The 17344-nt window shown below is 45.7% G+C and overlaps 1 protein-coding gene and 1 non-coding gene across 2 annotated transcripts; one reads left to right on the top strand and one right to left on the bottom strand.

Annotated features, from left to right (window-relative positions):
* The first annotated feature begins 8817 nt into the window (after window positions 1-8817).
* On the top strand, window positions 8818-17114 carry LOC121995443. The gene is made up of 12 exons (XM_042549182.1): window positions 8818-9148; window positions 9401-9511; window positions 9635-10267; window positions 10330-12016; window positions 12052-12062; window positions 12130-13030; window positions 13166-14065; window positions 14262-14333; window positions 15126-15360; window positions 15517-15576; window positions 15665-15770; window positions 16933-17114. The coding sequence occupies exons 1-12, from the start codon at window positions 8818-8820 to the stop codon at window positions 17112-17114; spliced, it is 5229 nt and encodes a 1742-aa protein (XP_042405116.1).
* LOC121998828 lies at window positions 9217-9323 on the bottom strand. The gene has a single exon (XR_006116620.1). It is a non-coding gene; the product is annotated as a small nucleolar RNA R71 (small nucleolar RNA).
* Window positions 17115-17344: the final 230 nt, after the last annotated feature.

Below are 17344 nucleotides of genomic sequence, written 5' to 3'. Positions count from 1 at the left end.
ACCTGGTGACCGAACGAGGGATAGAGGCCAACCCTGAGAAGGTACAAGCACTTCGGAACATGCAGATCCCTCAGAATCTGAAGGAAACGCAGAAGCTGGTCGGCAAGATAACAGCACTGTCCTGATTCATCTCCAGATCTGCAGATAGAGCGGCGCCCTTCTTCAAAGTGCTCAGGAAAGCGACCAAGTTTCAGTGGACGGAAGAATGCACACAGGCCTTTGAGGAGCTAAAGCAATACCTAGAGTCCTTACCATCACTGTTCAAGCCTGTTATGGGAGAGCCCCTTTGGGTCTACTTGTCAGCTACCCCCGAGGCCGTGGGGGCCGTGCTGGTTAAGGAGCAATACAATGTACAACGGCCAGTGTATTTTTTCAGTCATCTATTGAAGGGGGCTGAGTCTCGGTACACGGCCCTGGAAAAGTTGGTTTACGGACTTGTTCTAATGGCTCGACGCCTCCGACCGTATTTTTTGGCGCATCCCATCACCGTCCTGACAAACAGTACTATGGGCCGAGCCCTCACCAAGGTGGAGGTAGCGGGTCGGCTTATCAAATGGGCGACCGAGCTAGGGGAATATGATATACAGTATCAGCCCCGAACCGCGATCAAAGCACAGGCTCTGGCGGATTTCTTGACAGAAGTTTATCAAGCAGACTCGGAGGAGGTCTGGAAAATTTATGTAGATGGATCAGCTACCCAGCGGGGAAGTGGTGTAGGTGCACTTCTAATATCTCCGTAGGGAGACATTATGCAGCTGGCTGTACGGCTAAATTTCAGAGCTACCAACAATGAGGCAGAGTATGAAGCCCTATTAGCAGGTTTGCAAGCAGCTCGGCATGTGGGGGCAAGCAGAGTCGTAATATACTCGAATTCGCAGCTAGTAACTCAGCAGGTGGCCGGACATTTTGAAGCAAACAACGAAAAGATGCAAGTTTACAAGGAAGCCTATGAGAAGATGAGGAAAGATTTTAAAGAAGTCACAGTCACCAAGATTCCCAGGTCTGAAAATGAAAGGGCAGATTAACTAGCTAAAATGGCCAGCTCCCTGACTACTTGGGTACTTGACAGATCTATAGCGCAGACCTTCCTTATAACTCAGATTGACCTGTAAAATAACCTGGGAGGAGTTATTGATTGGAGGGCGCCCATAATGAGTTTCCTCCAGCAGGGAGTTGTACCCGATAACCTAGAAGAGACACGTATGCTCAGGAGACAGACCCATTCTTATGTTATGATTGGAGATCAACTGTACAAAAGGTCTTTCTCCAGACCTCTGCTCAAGTGCTTGAGTATGGAAGAAGCAGATCAGGCCTTGCGGGAGATACATTTGGGATGCTGTGGCAACCACGCAGGCGGAAGAACGCTGGCCCGGAAAGTGCTACTGGTCGGGTATTTCTAGCCTACCTTGCAGAGGGACGCACAGAAGCTGGTGAATACTTGTTTGTCATGCCAAAGGTACCAGAACCTGACGCACCGACCTACAGAGCTGCTGAGAACTTCCATAGTGTCTTGCCCTTTTGACCAGTGGGGTATGGACATCGTAGGACCTTTCCCGATGGCTACGGGGCAAAGACGTTTCTTGCTAGTAGCAGTAGATTACTTCTCCAAGTGGGTGGAAGCGGAAGCTCTGGCCAAAATCACTGAAGATGCGGTGATCCAGTTCTTATGGAAAAATATCTTTTGCAGATTCGGTTTGCCTCACAAACTGGTGTCGGACAATGGTAGACAATTTCAAGGACGCAAAATACAAAATTGGTGTAAGGGGTTCGGCATAACTCAGGCCTTCACTTCGGTGGCTCACCCGCAAAGCAATGGTCAGACAGAGGTAGTCAATCGAGAAATAGTGCGGGGGCTCAAAGTCAAGTTGGATCACACGGGAGGCAGTTGGGTGGACGAGCTGTCGAGCATTTTGTGGGCCTATCGTACGACACCCCAAGAAAGTACAGGTCTGACACCTTTCCATTTAGTATATGGTAATGAAGCAGTGGTACCTCTGGAGGTCGGGATACCGTCCGTGAGAAGAATGATGTATGATGAAGGAAACGCAGAGCGACGGCTGGTTGAGCTAGATTTCATCAGCGAAATCCGCGAACAAACAGCTAATAGGTTGGAGGCCTATAGACAAAGAATGAGGCAAAACTATAATAGAAGGGTGATCCCCCGATTCTTCGGAGAAGGAGACCTCGTCTGGAAGCAGATGAAGCCCTTAGGGGAAGTGACGAAGTTGGCTCCTCGATGGGACGGACCATACAAAGTTATCAAGAAATTGGCATCGGGGGCCTATTATTTGTAGGACGCTCAAGGAAGGAAGCTGGATCGACCTTGGAGTGCTAACTACCTACAGCCCTATCGAGTCTGAGGGGGCTGACTCTGTTGACGTAGGTCGGGTCAGGCGAGGGGCATGGAGACAGTAGGATAGTCAAGTAAACATTCGAAAAGACATGTGTACATGTAACAATTTCTCAGTTTAAGTGGCTGGTACAGATCATTTGAAAGGAGCAAAAATCTCATCCGGAAAGCCTTGAATGATTTGGTCGTGATTCAAAAAGTCTGCGGAGGGGACGGACCTCAAGAAGTCTTGTGCATGCAGTTGCTTGATAACTCCAGTCGCTGTGTATGGCACGGACGCAGCAAAGCGTGCCCCAGCCTGGGATAAAAATTCAGGAGAGCTCAGATAGGACCTTCGACTTCGCAGGCAATGATCAGCCTCTCCTTCTTGATAGACCGCCAGAGCAGTGGATACTCCCGACAAAGCCGCCCGAGACTGGGATAGTTTCGCCCTCAGGGCCTCCAGCTCAGCCCCTTGAGTCTCCAATTGTGTCACCTGAACCTCCAGTTTATTGTTCTTCTCCTGTAGAAGAGTATCCTTGGACTGTATTTCCTGAGCTTGATGGGCTAGCTGTTGCTGATACCCTGCCTCAGATGCAGCTCTCTCCTCCCTCATAGCTCGGAGCTCATCTTTCACCTGTATCAGGAACCGTTTCTGACGGTCGGTCTGATTGGTTAGGGCTTGAATCTCCGCCCGCAAAGCATAACTGGCTTGAGCAGGGTCGTTCAGTTGCAGCTCCAATTCGGAGACTCTCTCCCGGAGTTCTTTGCTTTCATGATGGAGGGTGTGGAAGGATTGGTTCAGCACCAAAGATTCTGCATGAGTCTGGGCGGAAGATGTAACCTTCAGTTGAGGCAATACAATAGCAAGGGTAAGGTGAGGAGTACGTACTTTGGCCCAAGACTTCGAGAACCTATCCATCTAGACTAACGGCGGCGCGTTACCCATTTGATCCATGCTCTCTGCCCACAAACTGCCGAGGCAGCCTTTCATCATCAGAAGGCTCGTAGGGGCGTCGGACCGCCGAGCTAGAGCAGCTTCAGAGGGGATTGTGGTCCTGTAACGATGGTGGGTGGAGGAGGAAGGTTGAGAAGGGCCGGCGTCAGCACCAGGAGGAGCGGGAGGTGGCTTGGGAACGGGCTCAGTTGGCGTGGGGTTTTGATGATTGCCTGGGCTGTCTTCCTCTGCAGTAGTAGGGACAGAGCGGAACGCAGCTGGTCGTCCCCTGTAGGGGTTGGGAGAGGCTGCTAGATAAAGAAAACAAAAATAAAGAGGGGAGTGATGTCAGAGCCAGTCACGACGGCAGCAAGGGGCAATGTGGTAGTATAAGGAACAGAATCAAGCGTTAATGCAGTTAGACCTGGTCTTCGGCGCCTCCTGTGAAGCAGGGGCTGGTTATCAGAATCAGAGTCATCAAAGCGAGGCTGACCCTGTGAAGAGGCTGTCGCACCCCCGTCCGTGGCACCCCGGCCGGATGAGCTTAGACCTGCGCGATGAAGAGTTGCGCGACCACGTCTGGAAGCCCGGGGGGCTCCTCGGAAGACACGTCTGGCCGGGCGAGCGGCTTGATCACGATCCCGACCTTGGCTCGAGGCGGCAGGCGAAGGAGAAGCGGCGTGTGAGGCAGGGCTGGGAGCAGGCTGAATCGCCGCCCCGAATGAGGCGGATCCAAGATGAGGGAGTAGCCTCCTATTTAGGATTGCCCGACCGCGCCGCAGTATTTCCAGGTCATCGAGGGGCAGAGGCAGAACCTCCGACGCACGATGCAAAACCTCAACTGAAGGCGCCAACACGAGAAGTCATTCTCACAGGGAAAGTGATCGGAAAGGAGGCACTCAACATGAACTTACCTAAGGAGCGCGGTGTATCAGAGGTAGAGTGGCTCAGCCTGAAGAAAAAAAGTAGGTCTTCAGATATCAGTCTTGTCATATTCAAGCGCCAGTCCTCCATTCGAGTGGCAGCCGTAGCATAGGGGAGGTCCATGTGGAATTTGTCCAGCACCAGAGTTAGAGGCAGCTCAGGTTGCCAATACATGAGCCAGTTTGTCTCCTCTGGAAACCGGAGAAAAAAGAACTTTTTCCTCCAGTTAGCACTGGGAGGAGGGAGAGGAGAGAAGAAAGCAGTGTGACTGCGGGCTTGGAAATAAAAAAGACCGTCGGCGTGCCGAGCAAGAGCAAAGAAGCAGTGAAAAAGGGGGCTGACCAGGAAATCTCACAAACTTCGTAGAGTACGACGAAGCCACATGATCTGGTAGTAAGAGCGGGCCCCCCCTCTTGCAAAGTCAACGCCCCGTGGAAGTCATCGGAGCAGCCGTCCATCCGGGTAGAATGTGGTCCGGCCGGACGGACGGCTGTAGACGGCCGGTCCGACCGGACTGCCGGCAGGCCGATGGAATCGAATACCCGGATAGGTCCGGCCGGCTCGCACTTATGGTGGGGAGGCACCCTGTCAAATCGGGGTTCCGACGCTCAGTTAAAAAGGTCATGGACCGAGCTGACCTTTTGATCGACCACAGTCATAAAGCACCCCTGTTTATTAGTCGCCACAAAGCACAAGTAAACCACCGCGGATGTCCGGTCAGATGTTGAGGGATCTGTCCGCTCGGACGACAAGTTGGGAGCAAAGGAAAAGGCCAGAGGATTTCTTTCTCTGACAACCGGTAGGTTTCACGTGTGTGCCATGCTCCAAATCTTGTGACAGGGGATTCAACTGTCCCATCGAGGGCATGCTTCGACTGTAGCGATATGGGTCAGTATTCTGACAGCCGCATACCTAGGAAAGGACAGAGGACACGTATGCACATCGGTACACGTGCCCAAACCCTTCACAGCTCTATATAAAGACCTTTTTTTGAGGTAAGATTTACGCGTTCGAGACTTTGGGAGCCACCTTGTTCATCGTAATTTACCCGACTTGAGGCGTGAGGGTCGCGCCGGAACCCCTTCCGGATCGACTTGCAGTTAGCCGAGCATCGCGCCACCCGTGGGAGATCTACATCAGCGAGCCGGAGAGCGCCACGTGCCCAGCGTCTGTTGACTTCTGGTTCGGACAGGATCAATTTGGCGCCGTCTGTGGGAACGCTCCTGCATTCGAACAAAAACAATGGACGAGGCTGGACGACAACACACGGTGGCGCTTTCAATAGAAGAACTCGGTGCTCTAGTCGAGATGAGGGCCACCAAACTCATGGAGCAAAAACAAAAAGCATCAGCCGAACGGCCGGAGCAACAAGCAACATCTGCGTCTGGTGGCCGAGCGGAAGCACCTCAAGCCACCGTCGCATTCCATCGGGCCTTATTTCGCACCCCTGAAGCCGTACCAGCCCGAAGAGATAGAGGATCTTCTTCAGACGAAGTGCCCAGACGGGATGACAGAAAGGGGAAAGCTCCCCGAACGGACTCATCTCCCGAGCGGATCAATCGCCAATTTTCGGAGGCTATTCTGCGAGACCCTCTGCCCAAGCACTACGTGCCTCCGACGATCGGCGAGTACAATGGAACAACAGACCCGGATGATCATCTGGGTAAGTTCGATAACACAGCTACGCTCCATCAGTATACAGATGGAGTAAAGTGCCGAGTCTTTCTTACCACTCTCTCGGGATCGGCTCAACGGTGGTTTCGGAGGTTGCCGGACGGATCCATCACTAGCTTCAAGGATTTCCGAACGGCCTTCCTCCACCACTTCGCCAGCAGTCGGCGTTATCAGAAGACAAGTGTCAGCTTGTTTGCCATCAAGCAAGAGCCAAGAGAATCGCTTCGAGCTTACATCCAGCGATTCAACCAAGTGGCGATGGATATCCCAACGGCCACTTCGGAGACGATGATGAATGCCTTCACACAAGGCCTTGTGGATGGGGACTTCTTCTGGTCGCTCATCCGAAAGCCGCCCCGAGATTATGATCACATGCTACATCGGGCCAACGAATACATAAACGTGGAAGAAGCGCAAGCCGCCCAGAAAAAGGAAACTCCAACCGAGCGGGCACCTATTCATGCCGAACGAAAACATCACGCCGCTCAGCAGCCGCCCAGAGGATCGAGGGGCGAAGCAATCCGATCCCCCCACGCCAGATCACACGTACAAGAGGTGGCGGCCGCTCGGCCCAAGCCAAAGAAGAGGTGGACCCCTATGTTCTGCTCCTTCCACCAGACGGATACGCACAACACGAGGGATTGTCGAAGTCTTCCCTTCGTGGCCAATCCTGTTCCCAGGAAAGCCGAACGACGGTCTCCTCCCATCGACAGGAGACAAAGGACCTATGAAGCTGACCGGACCCGCATCAAAAGGAGACATCAACAGACACCCGATCGGCGCCGATCTCCAAGACAGGAGAATCGCCGGGCGTCCAGAGAACGGTCACGACCGTCCACTCGGGAAGAGGAAAATAGGAGCAATACTTCCAGGGGCGAGATCAACGTTATTGCTGGCGGGCCGACCGGGGGAGACTCCAACCGAGCCAGAAAGGCAGGCGTCCGGCAGCTGCAGATCCACACAGTCGGCTGTAGCCAAGAGCGGGCAAGTGGACCAGAAATCACTTTCGGGCCCGGAGACTTAGAAGGAGTAGAAGTGCCCCATGACGACGCTCTGCTCATTAAAGCGGTAATAGCAAATTATACTATTCACCGCATATTTGTTAACACAGGGAGTTCGGTTAACATCATATTCAAGAAGGCGTTCGATCAGCTGCAAATTGATCGAGTCGAGCTGCTGCCCATGACGACCCCGCTCTACGGGTTTACAGGCAACGAAGTTCAGCCGGTCGGACAGATCCGGCTGGCTACCTCGCTGGGAGAGGAGCCGCTCAGGAGGACCAGGACAATAAACTTCGTGGTGGTCGACTCTCCCTCGTCCTACAATGTCATTTTGGGACGACCGGCGCTCGGCGAATTCCGAGCGGTTGTCTCAACCTTCCACCAAAAGATAAAGTTCCCCGTGGAGGACAAAGTAGGAGAAGTACGTGGAGATCAGCTAGCAGCTCGGCGGTGCTATTGATGTGTGCAACTCATGTACAGTTTTGAGCATAAAACATATATGCATTTCATCTCATTTTATCTTGTTAGAAGCATATTTGTTAGTCTTTATTTGGTTTAACATATTTGGACGAAGGATACTGCTTTGCGTTGAATTCTGATGACAGGATGCACAAAACCAGCCGAATTACCCAGGGTATCAGAACAACACGGCCGTGTTGTTGATAAACACGGGCGTGTCGAGGATTTCAGCGACCAACACGCTCAAGGCGTGTTGTTGAACACGGGCGTGGCGGAGATGTTGAAGAGCGACGCAGGAAGCAGAGGAGGACATGATCGGGCCGTGTAATGAGATTGCTATTATTGCGGCGATGATTTAAAAGATGGAAAGGGTCAATCCAATGGTGATACCGACTATCAAGGAGAGGAGGCTCTATTAAAGGGGAGAAAACCTAAAACCAGAGGTGGGTGGTTGGGGGTCGGAAAAACGGCGGCAATTGAGACTTGGAGATAGACGACATCAGCAAGGACGATCAGTAATGTCTTTTCCTTATCTTATTGTCGAATTCTCTGGTGTAATGGAGTAGTTGTTTGAATCTTAGGTTAAGGGAGTAGCCCCTAACTATGTTCATGATTTGTTGTTAACTTTGGTTTTCGATTATGCATATTTTCGTTGGTTGTTTAAATTGTTGAATGATGCTTTGATTGGTTTCTGTGAAAGTGGTAATTGACTAGATAGGCTTTGCGGGATTTATGTGACAGGATCCTATGCAAGTAAGAGTCATCTGTGTACGTATGCCATAAGATTGGGGACGGATCAAAGTAGATACATCAGCGTGATCACCAAAAGTGGCCGTTGGTATTTTAGGAATCAACTTACGAATCTGGTGGACGTATAGATAGGTTTGCAGGAATCTAGTGACAGGATTTCACAGCATGAAAGATCATCTAACTCGGATACCTTGATAAAGAAAGTTGCATTCAAACAAAAGAAGTCAACCTAGGTATAAGTAGTCATTATCGGAGAACCGTCATGATAATAGTTAGAGTGGTGAAACCGTAATCCTAGGATTGTTTTTATCTCTTAATATTTTCGTTGATTTTCGTTCGCTTGAGTTGTTGATTTAGAGTAAAATTTCTCATTAGATCATTCGTTTGGATAATTGAAACTCGTACATTTCTAGTACTTGACCCAGTCCCTGTGGGATCGATATTTTATTACTTGACGATAAACCGTGCACTTGCGGATTTAAGCAATCAAGTTTTTGGCGCCGTTGCCGGGGACTGTGTCAATATTAGAATATTGCAGTTTGATTAATCCAGATTTCTATGTAATTTTTCTTATTCATTTTCCATAATTGTGTTTTCCAATTTTGCAACTCGATTTTCTATATTTGGAAGTATTCCTTTCTCGTTGAATGCTTAGGTCAGGTCAAGGAGGAGTCCTTCTTGAAGTTGATCCCGAGATAGAACGAACCTTTCACACTCAGAGACGACTTCAAAAACAACGAGAAATGGCCAATCAAGAAGAGAACAATCAGGTAGAGAACAAGCTGTTGAGAGACTATGCTGCGCCAAGTGCTAGAGGCCTGAGATCTAGTATTAGAAGGCCTCCAATTGAAGCAAATAACTTTGAACTGAAGCCTGCTTTACTGAATATGATCCAACAACATCAGTTTGGAGGAGCACCTACGGAGGATCCAAATCTTCATATGGAAGTGTTTCTGGAATTCTGTGAAACTCTTAAATATAATGGAGCCTCTGCAGATGCGATCAGATTGCGACTTTTCCCTTTCTCTTTAAGGGACAAAGCACGAGCTTGGTTACATTCGCTTCCATCGGACTGTATCACAACATGGGAGCAACTCGAGCAGAAATTTTTAGATAAGTATTTTCCACCAAGCAAGACTGCTTCACTCCGTCACCAAATCACAAATTTTACGCAAAAAGATGGAGAATCTCTTTTCGAAGCTTGGGACCGATTTAAAGGACTACTGCAGCAATGCCCACATCACGGACTGGAGAAATGGCTCGTAATCCATACCTTTTATAACGGAATTTCCTACTCTACTAAAGTCTCTTTAGACTCTGCTGCAGGTGGTGCGCTCATGAACAAAACCTTAGAGGAGGCATTCGATATTATCGAAAGCGTGGCATTGAATCATCACCAATGGGCGATAGAGAGAGAGAATCCTGTTCGATTGGCAGGTAAGTATGAGGTGAGCGCTTTAGATAGTCTTGCGGCAAAGGTTGATGCATTAACCTATAAATTTGAAAATTTTAATGTTAATGTTGTTTCTAGTATCATCTGTGAGATTTGTGGAGTGACAGGACATTCAGCTATGAATTGCCAAATAATGGTCACGCAACCTACCGGAGCGCAGGTAGAACAAGTTGATGCGATAAATAACTATGCTCAAAAGCCAAACAACAATCCGTATTCAAATACCTACAATCCAGGATGGAGAAATCATCCAAATTTTTCCTACAGAAATAATCAAAATCAATCCGGGCAGAATAATTATGGAGCGTCTGGAGGATTTCAGCAAGAGAAGAAGTCTAACTTGGAAGTTATGATGGAAAACTTCATTGCTACCCAATCGAAACAAAATGATGAATATCGACAACACATGGTGGAATCTAATCGGAAGCATTCAGAGACAGCCGAAGCAATCTCCCAAATATCCGGTAAGATAGATAATTTAGCGAATCATACTAAAATGTTGGAAAATCAACTTGCGCAGGTCACCGATTCGCCCTCGAGAGTACCAGGGAGATTTTCGGGAAGACCAGAAACAAATCCTGTGGAGCATTGTAATGCGATTACCTTGAGGAGTGGAAAGAGAGTAAATGAGCTCAAGGATAACCCAAAGCTATTTCCGGACAGAGAAGAACACGACCAGGACGTGGTGATTAGCACGCCCGTGCCAATCAGCGAGAGATCCTCCAGCGAACAGCACGCCTGTGTTGGAATGAACAGCACGCCCGTGTCATTCTCTACTTCTGAAAAAAAAAAATATCTGAAGGCCAAAAATCCCCACACTTAGAAAAATACGTACCACCGATTCCATTCCCTCAAAGGATAATTAAGGCCAAACTTGATGAACAATTTGGTAAGTTTCTTGATGTCCTAAGGAAGTTGTATATTAACATTCCATTCACAGAAGCCTTGCAGCAAATGCCCACATACTCAAAATTTCTGAAAGACATATTGACAAACAAAAGGAAAATTGAGGAGAGCGTAACGGTGGCACTGACGGAGGAATGTAGTGCTTTAATTCAAAACAGGTTACCTCCTAAACTCAAGGATCCAAGTAGTTTTTCAATCCCATGCATGATTAGGAATCATAACTTTGATAAAGCATTTTGTGATCTAGGAGCTAGTGTCAATCTTATTCCATTTTCACTGTGTAAGAAATTAAACTTGGGTGAATTGAAAATTACAACACTAGCTTTGCAACTTGCTGATCGCTCTGTGAGATATCCTTTAGGTATATTGGAAAATGTACCTGTCACGGTTGGGAAATTTGTCGTTCCTGCAGATTTTGTTGTTCTAGAAATGGATGAAGATCCATACATACCTATTATACTAGGAATACCTTTCTTGGCCACTGCAGGAGCTGTAATTGATGTTAAAAATCACAAGCTGTCGTTAGCCGTAGGTAGCGAAAAAATTGAGTTTGATTTGTCTAAAGCTATTAAACAACCCTTCCTGCAGAATGTGTGTTGCAGGATTGATGAGGTGCAGATGGTTGAAGAAGAGGAAGAACCGTTTCTCGGATTCAGCGATACACTGGATGCATACTCGGATGATGAAGACGTTGCAAAGAGCAGTGAAGATGGAGGACAAATCAACCTTGTGCGGCATATGACTGAAGAAGCGAGGTTAGAACAAAAATCATTGGAAAGTGAAAACCATGAATCACCGCAGGTAGAACTTAAACCTCTTCCATCAACACTCAGGTATGAATTTCTTGGTGATAATTCTACATTCCCCGTGATTGTAAATGCAAGTTTAAATGAAGTAGATACCGAAAAGCTGCTCCATGTGCTTAGAATGCATATTAAAGCCATAGGATATACCATTGAAGACATAAACGGGGTTAGCCCTTCATTATGCATGCATAGAATTTTGCTCGAGAAAGATTTTAAACCTTCAGTTGAGAGACAAAGGAGGCTTAATCCTAACATGAAAGAAGTGGTCAAGAAAGAGGTTTTGAAATTACTAGATGCAGGAATAATTTATCCAATCTCTGATAGTGAATGGGTAAGTCCGGTTCATGTTGTGCCAAAGAAAGGTGGGATGACAGTAGTTAGAAATTCAAATAATGAGTTGATTCCCACTAGGACGGTTACGGGGTGGAGAATGTGTATTGACTATCGGAAATTAAACAAAGAAACTAGGAAAGATCACTTCCCACTTCCATTCATTGATCAGATGTTAGATAGGTTGGCAAAACACTCCTATTTCTGTTTTCTAGATGGGTATTCCGGTTTTTATCAAATCCCTATACATCCAAATGACCAGGAAAAAACCACGTTTACATGTCCTTATGGTACCTTTGCCTATAGGAGAATGCCTTTTGGTCTTTGCAATGCACCAGCTACCTTTCAACGTTGTATGATGGCTATTTTTTCTGATATGATTGAGAATATTATGGAAGTTTTTATGGATGATTTTTCAGTCTATGGTACTAACTTTGATACTTGCTTGTCCAATTTGGTTAATGTTCTGCAGAGATGCGAAGAAACAAACTTGGTTTTAAACTGGGAAAAATGCCACTTTATGGTAAGAGAAGGCATTGTGCTAGGACATTTGGTTTCAGAACGAGGAATTGAAGTAGACACGGCAAAGGTGGAAGTAATTGAAAATCTACCTCCACCGACAAACGTTAAGGGAGTGCGAAGTTTTTTAGGACATGCAGGATTCTACCGGCGATTCATCAAAGATTTTTCAAAGATCTCTAAACCTTTGACAAATTTGTTAATTAAGGAAACTGAATTCCTTTTTGATGAAAATTGTTTGGATGCTTTTTCCAGGTTGAAGGAAGCTTTGATCTCAGCTCCGATAATGCAAGTTCCCGATTGGACTTTACCTTTTGAAATCATGTGTGATGCGAGTGACTATGCAGTGGGAGCAGTCTTGGGACAAAGAAGAGACCGGAAGGTACATGCGATCTATTATGCTAGCCGAACTCTGGATGATGCTCAGATGAACTACGCAACTACGGAGAAGGAACTCTTAGCAATTGTTTTTGCCTTGGATAAATTCAGATCATACCTCGTTGGCTCTAAGGTTATTGTTTACACAGATCACGCGGCCATAAGATATCTATTGAGCAAAAAGGATGCTAAGCAAAGGCTCATAAGATGGATTCTTCTTTTGCAAGAATTTGATTTAGAAATAAAGGATAAGCAGGGAACTGAGAATGTGGTAGCGGATCACTTATCAAGACTATATCAGGGACAGAGTGGGACCAAGGAGGAAGATCTTCCAATTGATGACTGTTTTATAGATGAACATCTCCTTACTATAAAAAGGATTGATTCTCCATGGTACGCAGACTACGCAAATTTTCTTGCTTGTGGAATTTTACCTCATCAGATGAGTTACCAACAGAGAAAGAAGTTTTTTGGCGATGTCAAGAGCTATGTATGGGATGATCCACTGCTTTTCAAGAAGTGTGCTGATACTATTTACAGGAGATGTGTACCGGAGGATGAAATAAAAGATATACTTTATCATTGTCATTCTTCATCATATGGCGGTCATGCAAGTACTTCGAAGACAGCTGCTAAAGTCTTACATGCAGGATTTTATTGGCCACATATTTTCAGAGATGCTCGTGATTATGTATTGACTTGTGATAGATGCCAAAGGACGGGGAACATTTCCAAGAGACATGAGATGCCACTGAATTCAATTCTAGAAGTTGAACTTTTCGATGTTTGGGGGATTGATTACATGGGACCATTTCCCCCGTCTCATAACAATATCTACATTCTGGTAGCAGTGGACTACGTATCAAAGTGGGTTGAAGCTATACCATCTCCAACGAATGACGCGAAGACTGTGATAAAACTTTTTAAGAAAATCTTATTTCCTAGATTTGGAATTCCTCGAGCGGTGATTAGCGATGGAGGTTCACACTTCATTGAAAGACAATTTGAAAATCTTCTCAAAAAGTATGGAGTAACTCATAAGATTGCCTCTCCGTATCACCCCCAAACCAGTGGACAAGTGGAAGTATCAAATAGAGAAATCAAAAGCATTTTAGAGAAATCTGTGAAGCATTCACGAACAGATTGGTCAGAAAAATTGGATGACGCTCTATGGGCATATCGGACAGCTTACAAGACTCCTATTGGTATGACGCCGTTTCGCTTGGTGTATGGGAAATCTTGTCATCTTCCTGTAGAGTTGGAACACAAGGCTTTCTGGGCAATACAATTATTGAATTTCGATCTAAAGAATGCCGGAGAGAAAAGAAGGCTCCAGCTTGATGAACTAGAAGAACTCCGACTTGACGCTTATGAGCATGCAAAATCCTATAAAGAAAGGACTAAGCGTTGGCATGATCAACACATTATGCGTAGGGAATTCCAAGAGGGTGATCTTGTATTATTGTTCAACTCTCGATTGAAACTCTTTCCAGGAAAGCTTAAATCCAGATGGTCGGGTCCTTTTGAAGTAAAGAAAGTTTATCCTTATGGAGCTGTGGATATATCGAATGAAACCACCGGAGTCTTCAAAGTGAATGGGCAAAGGCTAAAAACATATCTGAGTGAACCAACTCTTAAGGGAGGAGAGCAGAACCTCCTCGAGTCCACTTGAGTAACATCATATTGGTCAAGCTAATGACCGTAAACAAGCGCTAGTTGGGAGGCAACCCAATTTCTTACCTTATACTTTTATCTTTTATTTTCTTTTTCATTTTATTTTTCATTTTATTTGCAGAACAACTGCCCAGGTAACAGAGGAGAACACGGCCGTGCAAATTTCAAACACGCCCGTGTTGGTTGCTGTCAGGTATGTGGGTGGCTGTCGGGTTTTCCAGAAGACAGCACGCCCAGGGCGTGTCAAGAGACACGGGCGTGCCGTAGGGTTTTAAATAGGCGCGACGGGTTTTAGGTCAGAACACGCCCGTGACTCTTCGAAGTTTTCGCCGTTGGTTCCAGAGCAGTTTCCGATCGTCTGCGTTCTTCTCATTCAATTCTAAAACGTGCACCGGTGAAGATTTTCCTCCGGCAAAGATGAGCAAGCGTGTGAAAACGGGGAAGGCACCCTCTTCTTCAAAAGACAAAGGAAAACGGAAAGCGCAAGACCAAGGTGATCGGTCTGATAACCCTTTTGGTTTAATCTTTCGTGATGATATTCATAAATCTCGTTTTGACAAGCTTGAAAAACGAAAAATAGTTTCCACTAGATATATGGACTCTTATACAATTGCTGCGCTAGGTATTAAGGAAGATATATATTGGATGGCAAATAGGATGGGATGGGGACAATTTTTGACTAGCCATTACCCTACCTACCCTAGTATAACTTTAGAATTCCTTAGTTCCATGTCGGCCGAAATAATTCAAGGAAGAAATTGTGAGGAAGGATTGATTAAGTTTCGGTTGAGGAATATCGATTATAGGATGGATTTGAAGGAGTTTAATGAAATTTTCGATTTTCCTGTTGGAGGGGAGAGGCAAATACATCGAAATTTTTGTGTGTATACATTTTGGAGAGAAATTGCCTTAGACTCTATGCCTATGATGCCTCTAGATCCAAATCATCTAATATCCCTAATCCAATTTTTCGCTATCTTCATAGATTCATGGCGAATACTATTTTTGGGAGAGGGGACAGTGTTGGAGTAGCCAGGCTAAGTGAATTGCAGTTTTTATGGGCCATGATTAATGATGTTAAAATTGATTCTGGAGCTCACCTAGTTAGACATTTTGTGAAAATTGGGAATAGCTCGACTGGAGTAATTGTTATTGGAGGACTTTTGACTAAGATTGCATTAGCTTTAGGGTGTGAGTTGGATGGATTGGAGACTTGCCCGGTTAGTCCGCGATTGGATTTGGATGCATGTTTAAATATGAAGATGATTGGGAGATTAGAGGAGGGATACTGTTTGATGTTACAAAATGATATTAAAATCCCTCTTCCAAATAATAGCCTTACAACCATTCGCAATACACGTAATTGGCTTTTTAAGGATGTTAGGACCCAAGATCTACCCACAGTAGGAGAGCCATCTATTCCACCGCATGTACCGGTACCCCAGGTTTCTTCCTTCATACCGGAGTCCCCTAGGACTATTACTGATGATGTTTCTGCAGGACCTTCTGTTTTTGATTTTTCAGGATTCCATACATCGTTTGAGGATTTCAGAGAAAAGCATACTGCGGATAGAAACATGTGGGAGCAGTTTGCTCATACTTCAGAGGAGCATTATGAGCGAGTTGACAGGTATATAGAAGGGGCTAACTGTTTTTTTTCTAATACTGAGAAGTATTTTGTAGTTGAGGCCGCTAGAAGAGAGCGTGAGGAAAAATTTTGGCAAGAAGAAAGTGAATTTCGTGCAGAGCAAAGGAGAAGATGGCAAGAGGAAGATGATCGCAGATCTTAGGCTTTACCTTGCCATAACTATTAGGTGACCTCTTGTTTTGCATTCCTGTTTTAAATTCGGTTTCAGTTTTATATATATATATATTTTTTATATATATATATATACCTCTTGTTTTGATTGATATAGACACTATGTGTTCAAGAGTCTTTGATACTTTGTTGCCCTCTCATCTCTTGTAGTATAACTTGATTATTAGTTGGATCTAGGAAATTCTTTGTGGCTTATTCATTAAGAACCCTGTTTCACTTTTCACACAACCCCTAAGGTGGCGGCATTTGAAAAGGATTTAAATCTCTTTACCGGATTAGTACTCAATTTTCTATGGTGACTTTCATGAGCATTTTGGTTACTGGATAAACACTTCTCCTAGGAGTTTTTGTAAAAAAAAAAAAAAAAAAAGGAATTTCTTTTGGCGCACCCCTTTGAGATTAGGTAGCTACTAGGGAAACACCTAAAGAAGGTGTCCTTTTGAGGTCAACTAGTTACTGGGGAAATGACCACTGCTAATTCCTTCTTTCTTTTCTTCTCGAGGGTGGTCCTTTGAGACCTTGTGTGATATTGAGGGGATGAACCAAGTGTTAGGGCAGGTAAGTGCCTCTACACTAGAAAGGAGAGGAACACGGTAATAGGGGTGATGAATCTAGATTGGTATCCAAAACCTTGGGGGGTTGATTTCTTCACATGCACTAAACGGAGATCTTTTGAGCTAAGCTGCAGGGAATGACTTGAGAAAATTAAGACCAATTTTATACCTTGGGATGAATTGTCAATAACTGTTTTCATGATTTCCACACATAGATTGTCTTTATTTTTCTTTGCTCGAGGACAAGCAAATGTTCAAGTGTGGGGATTTTTGATGTGTGCAACTCATGTACAGTTTTGAGCATAAAACATATATGCATTTCATCTCATTTTATCTTGTTAGAAGCATATTTGTTAGTCTTTATTTGGTTTAACATATTTGGACGAAGGATACTGCTTTGCGTTGAATTCTGATGACAGGATGCACAAAACCAGCCGAATTACCCAGGGTATCAGAACAACACGGCCGTGTTGTTGATAAACATGGGCGTGTCGAGGATTTCAGCGACCAACACGCTCAAGGCATGTTGTTGAACACGGGCGTGGCGGAGATGTTGAAGAGCGACGCAGGAAGCAGAGGAGGACATGATCGGGCCGTGTAATGAGATTGCTATTATTGCGGCGATGATTTTAAAAGATGGAAAGGGTCAATCCAATGGGGATACCGACTATCAAGGAGAGGAGGCTCTATTAAAGGGGAGAAAACCTAAAACCAGGAGTGGGTGGTTGGGGGTCGGGAAAACGGCGGCAATTGAGACTTGGAGATAGACGACATCAGCAAGGACGATTAGTAATGTCTTTTCCTTATCTTATTGTCGAATTCTCTGGTGTA

Source organism: Zingiber officinale, chromosome 6A (assembly GCF_018446385.1).
Source record: "Zingiber officinale cultivar Zhangliang chromosome 6A, Zo_v1.1, whole genome shotgun sequence".
Classification (NCBI taxonomy): Eukaryota; Viridiplantae; Streptophyta; class Magnoliopsida; order Zingiberales; family Zingiberaceae; genus Zingiber; species Zingiber officinale.
This window is presented reverse-complemented; position numbering and strand designations above follow the sequence as displayed.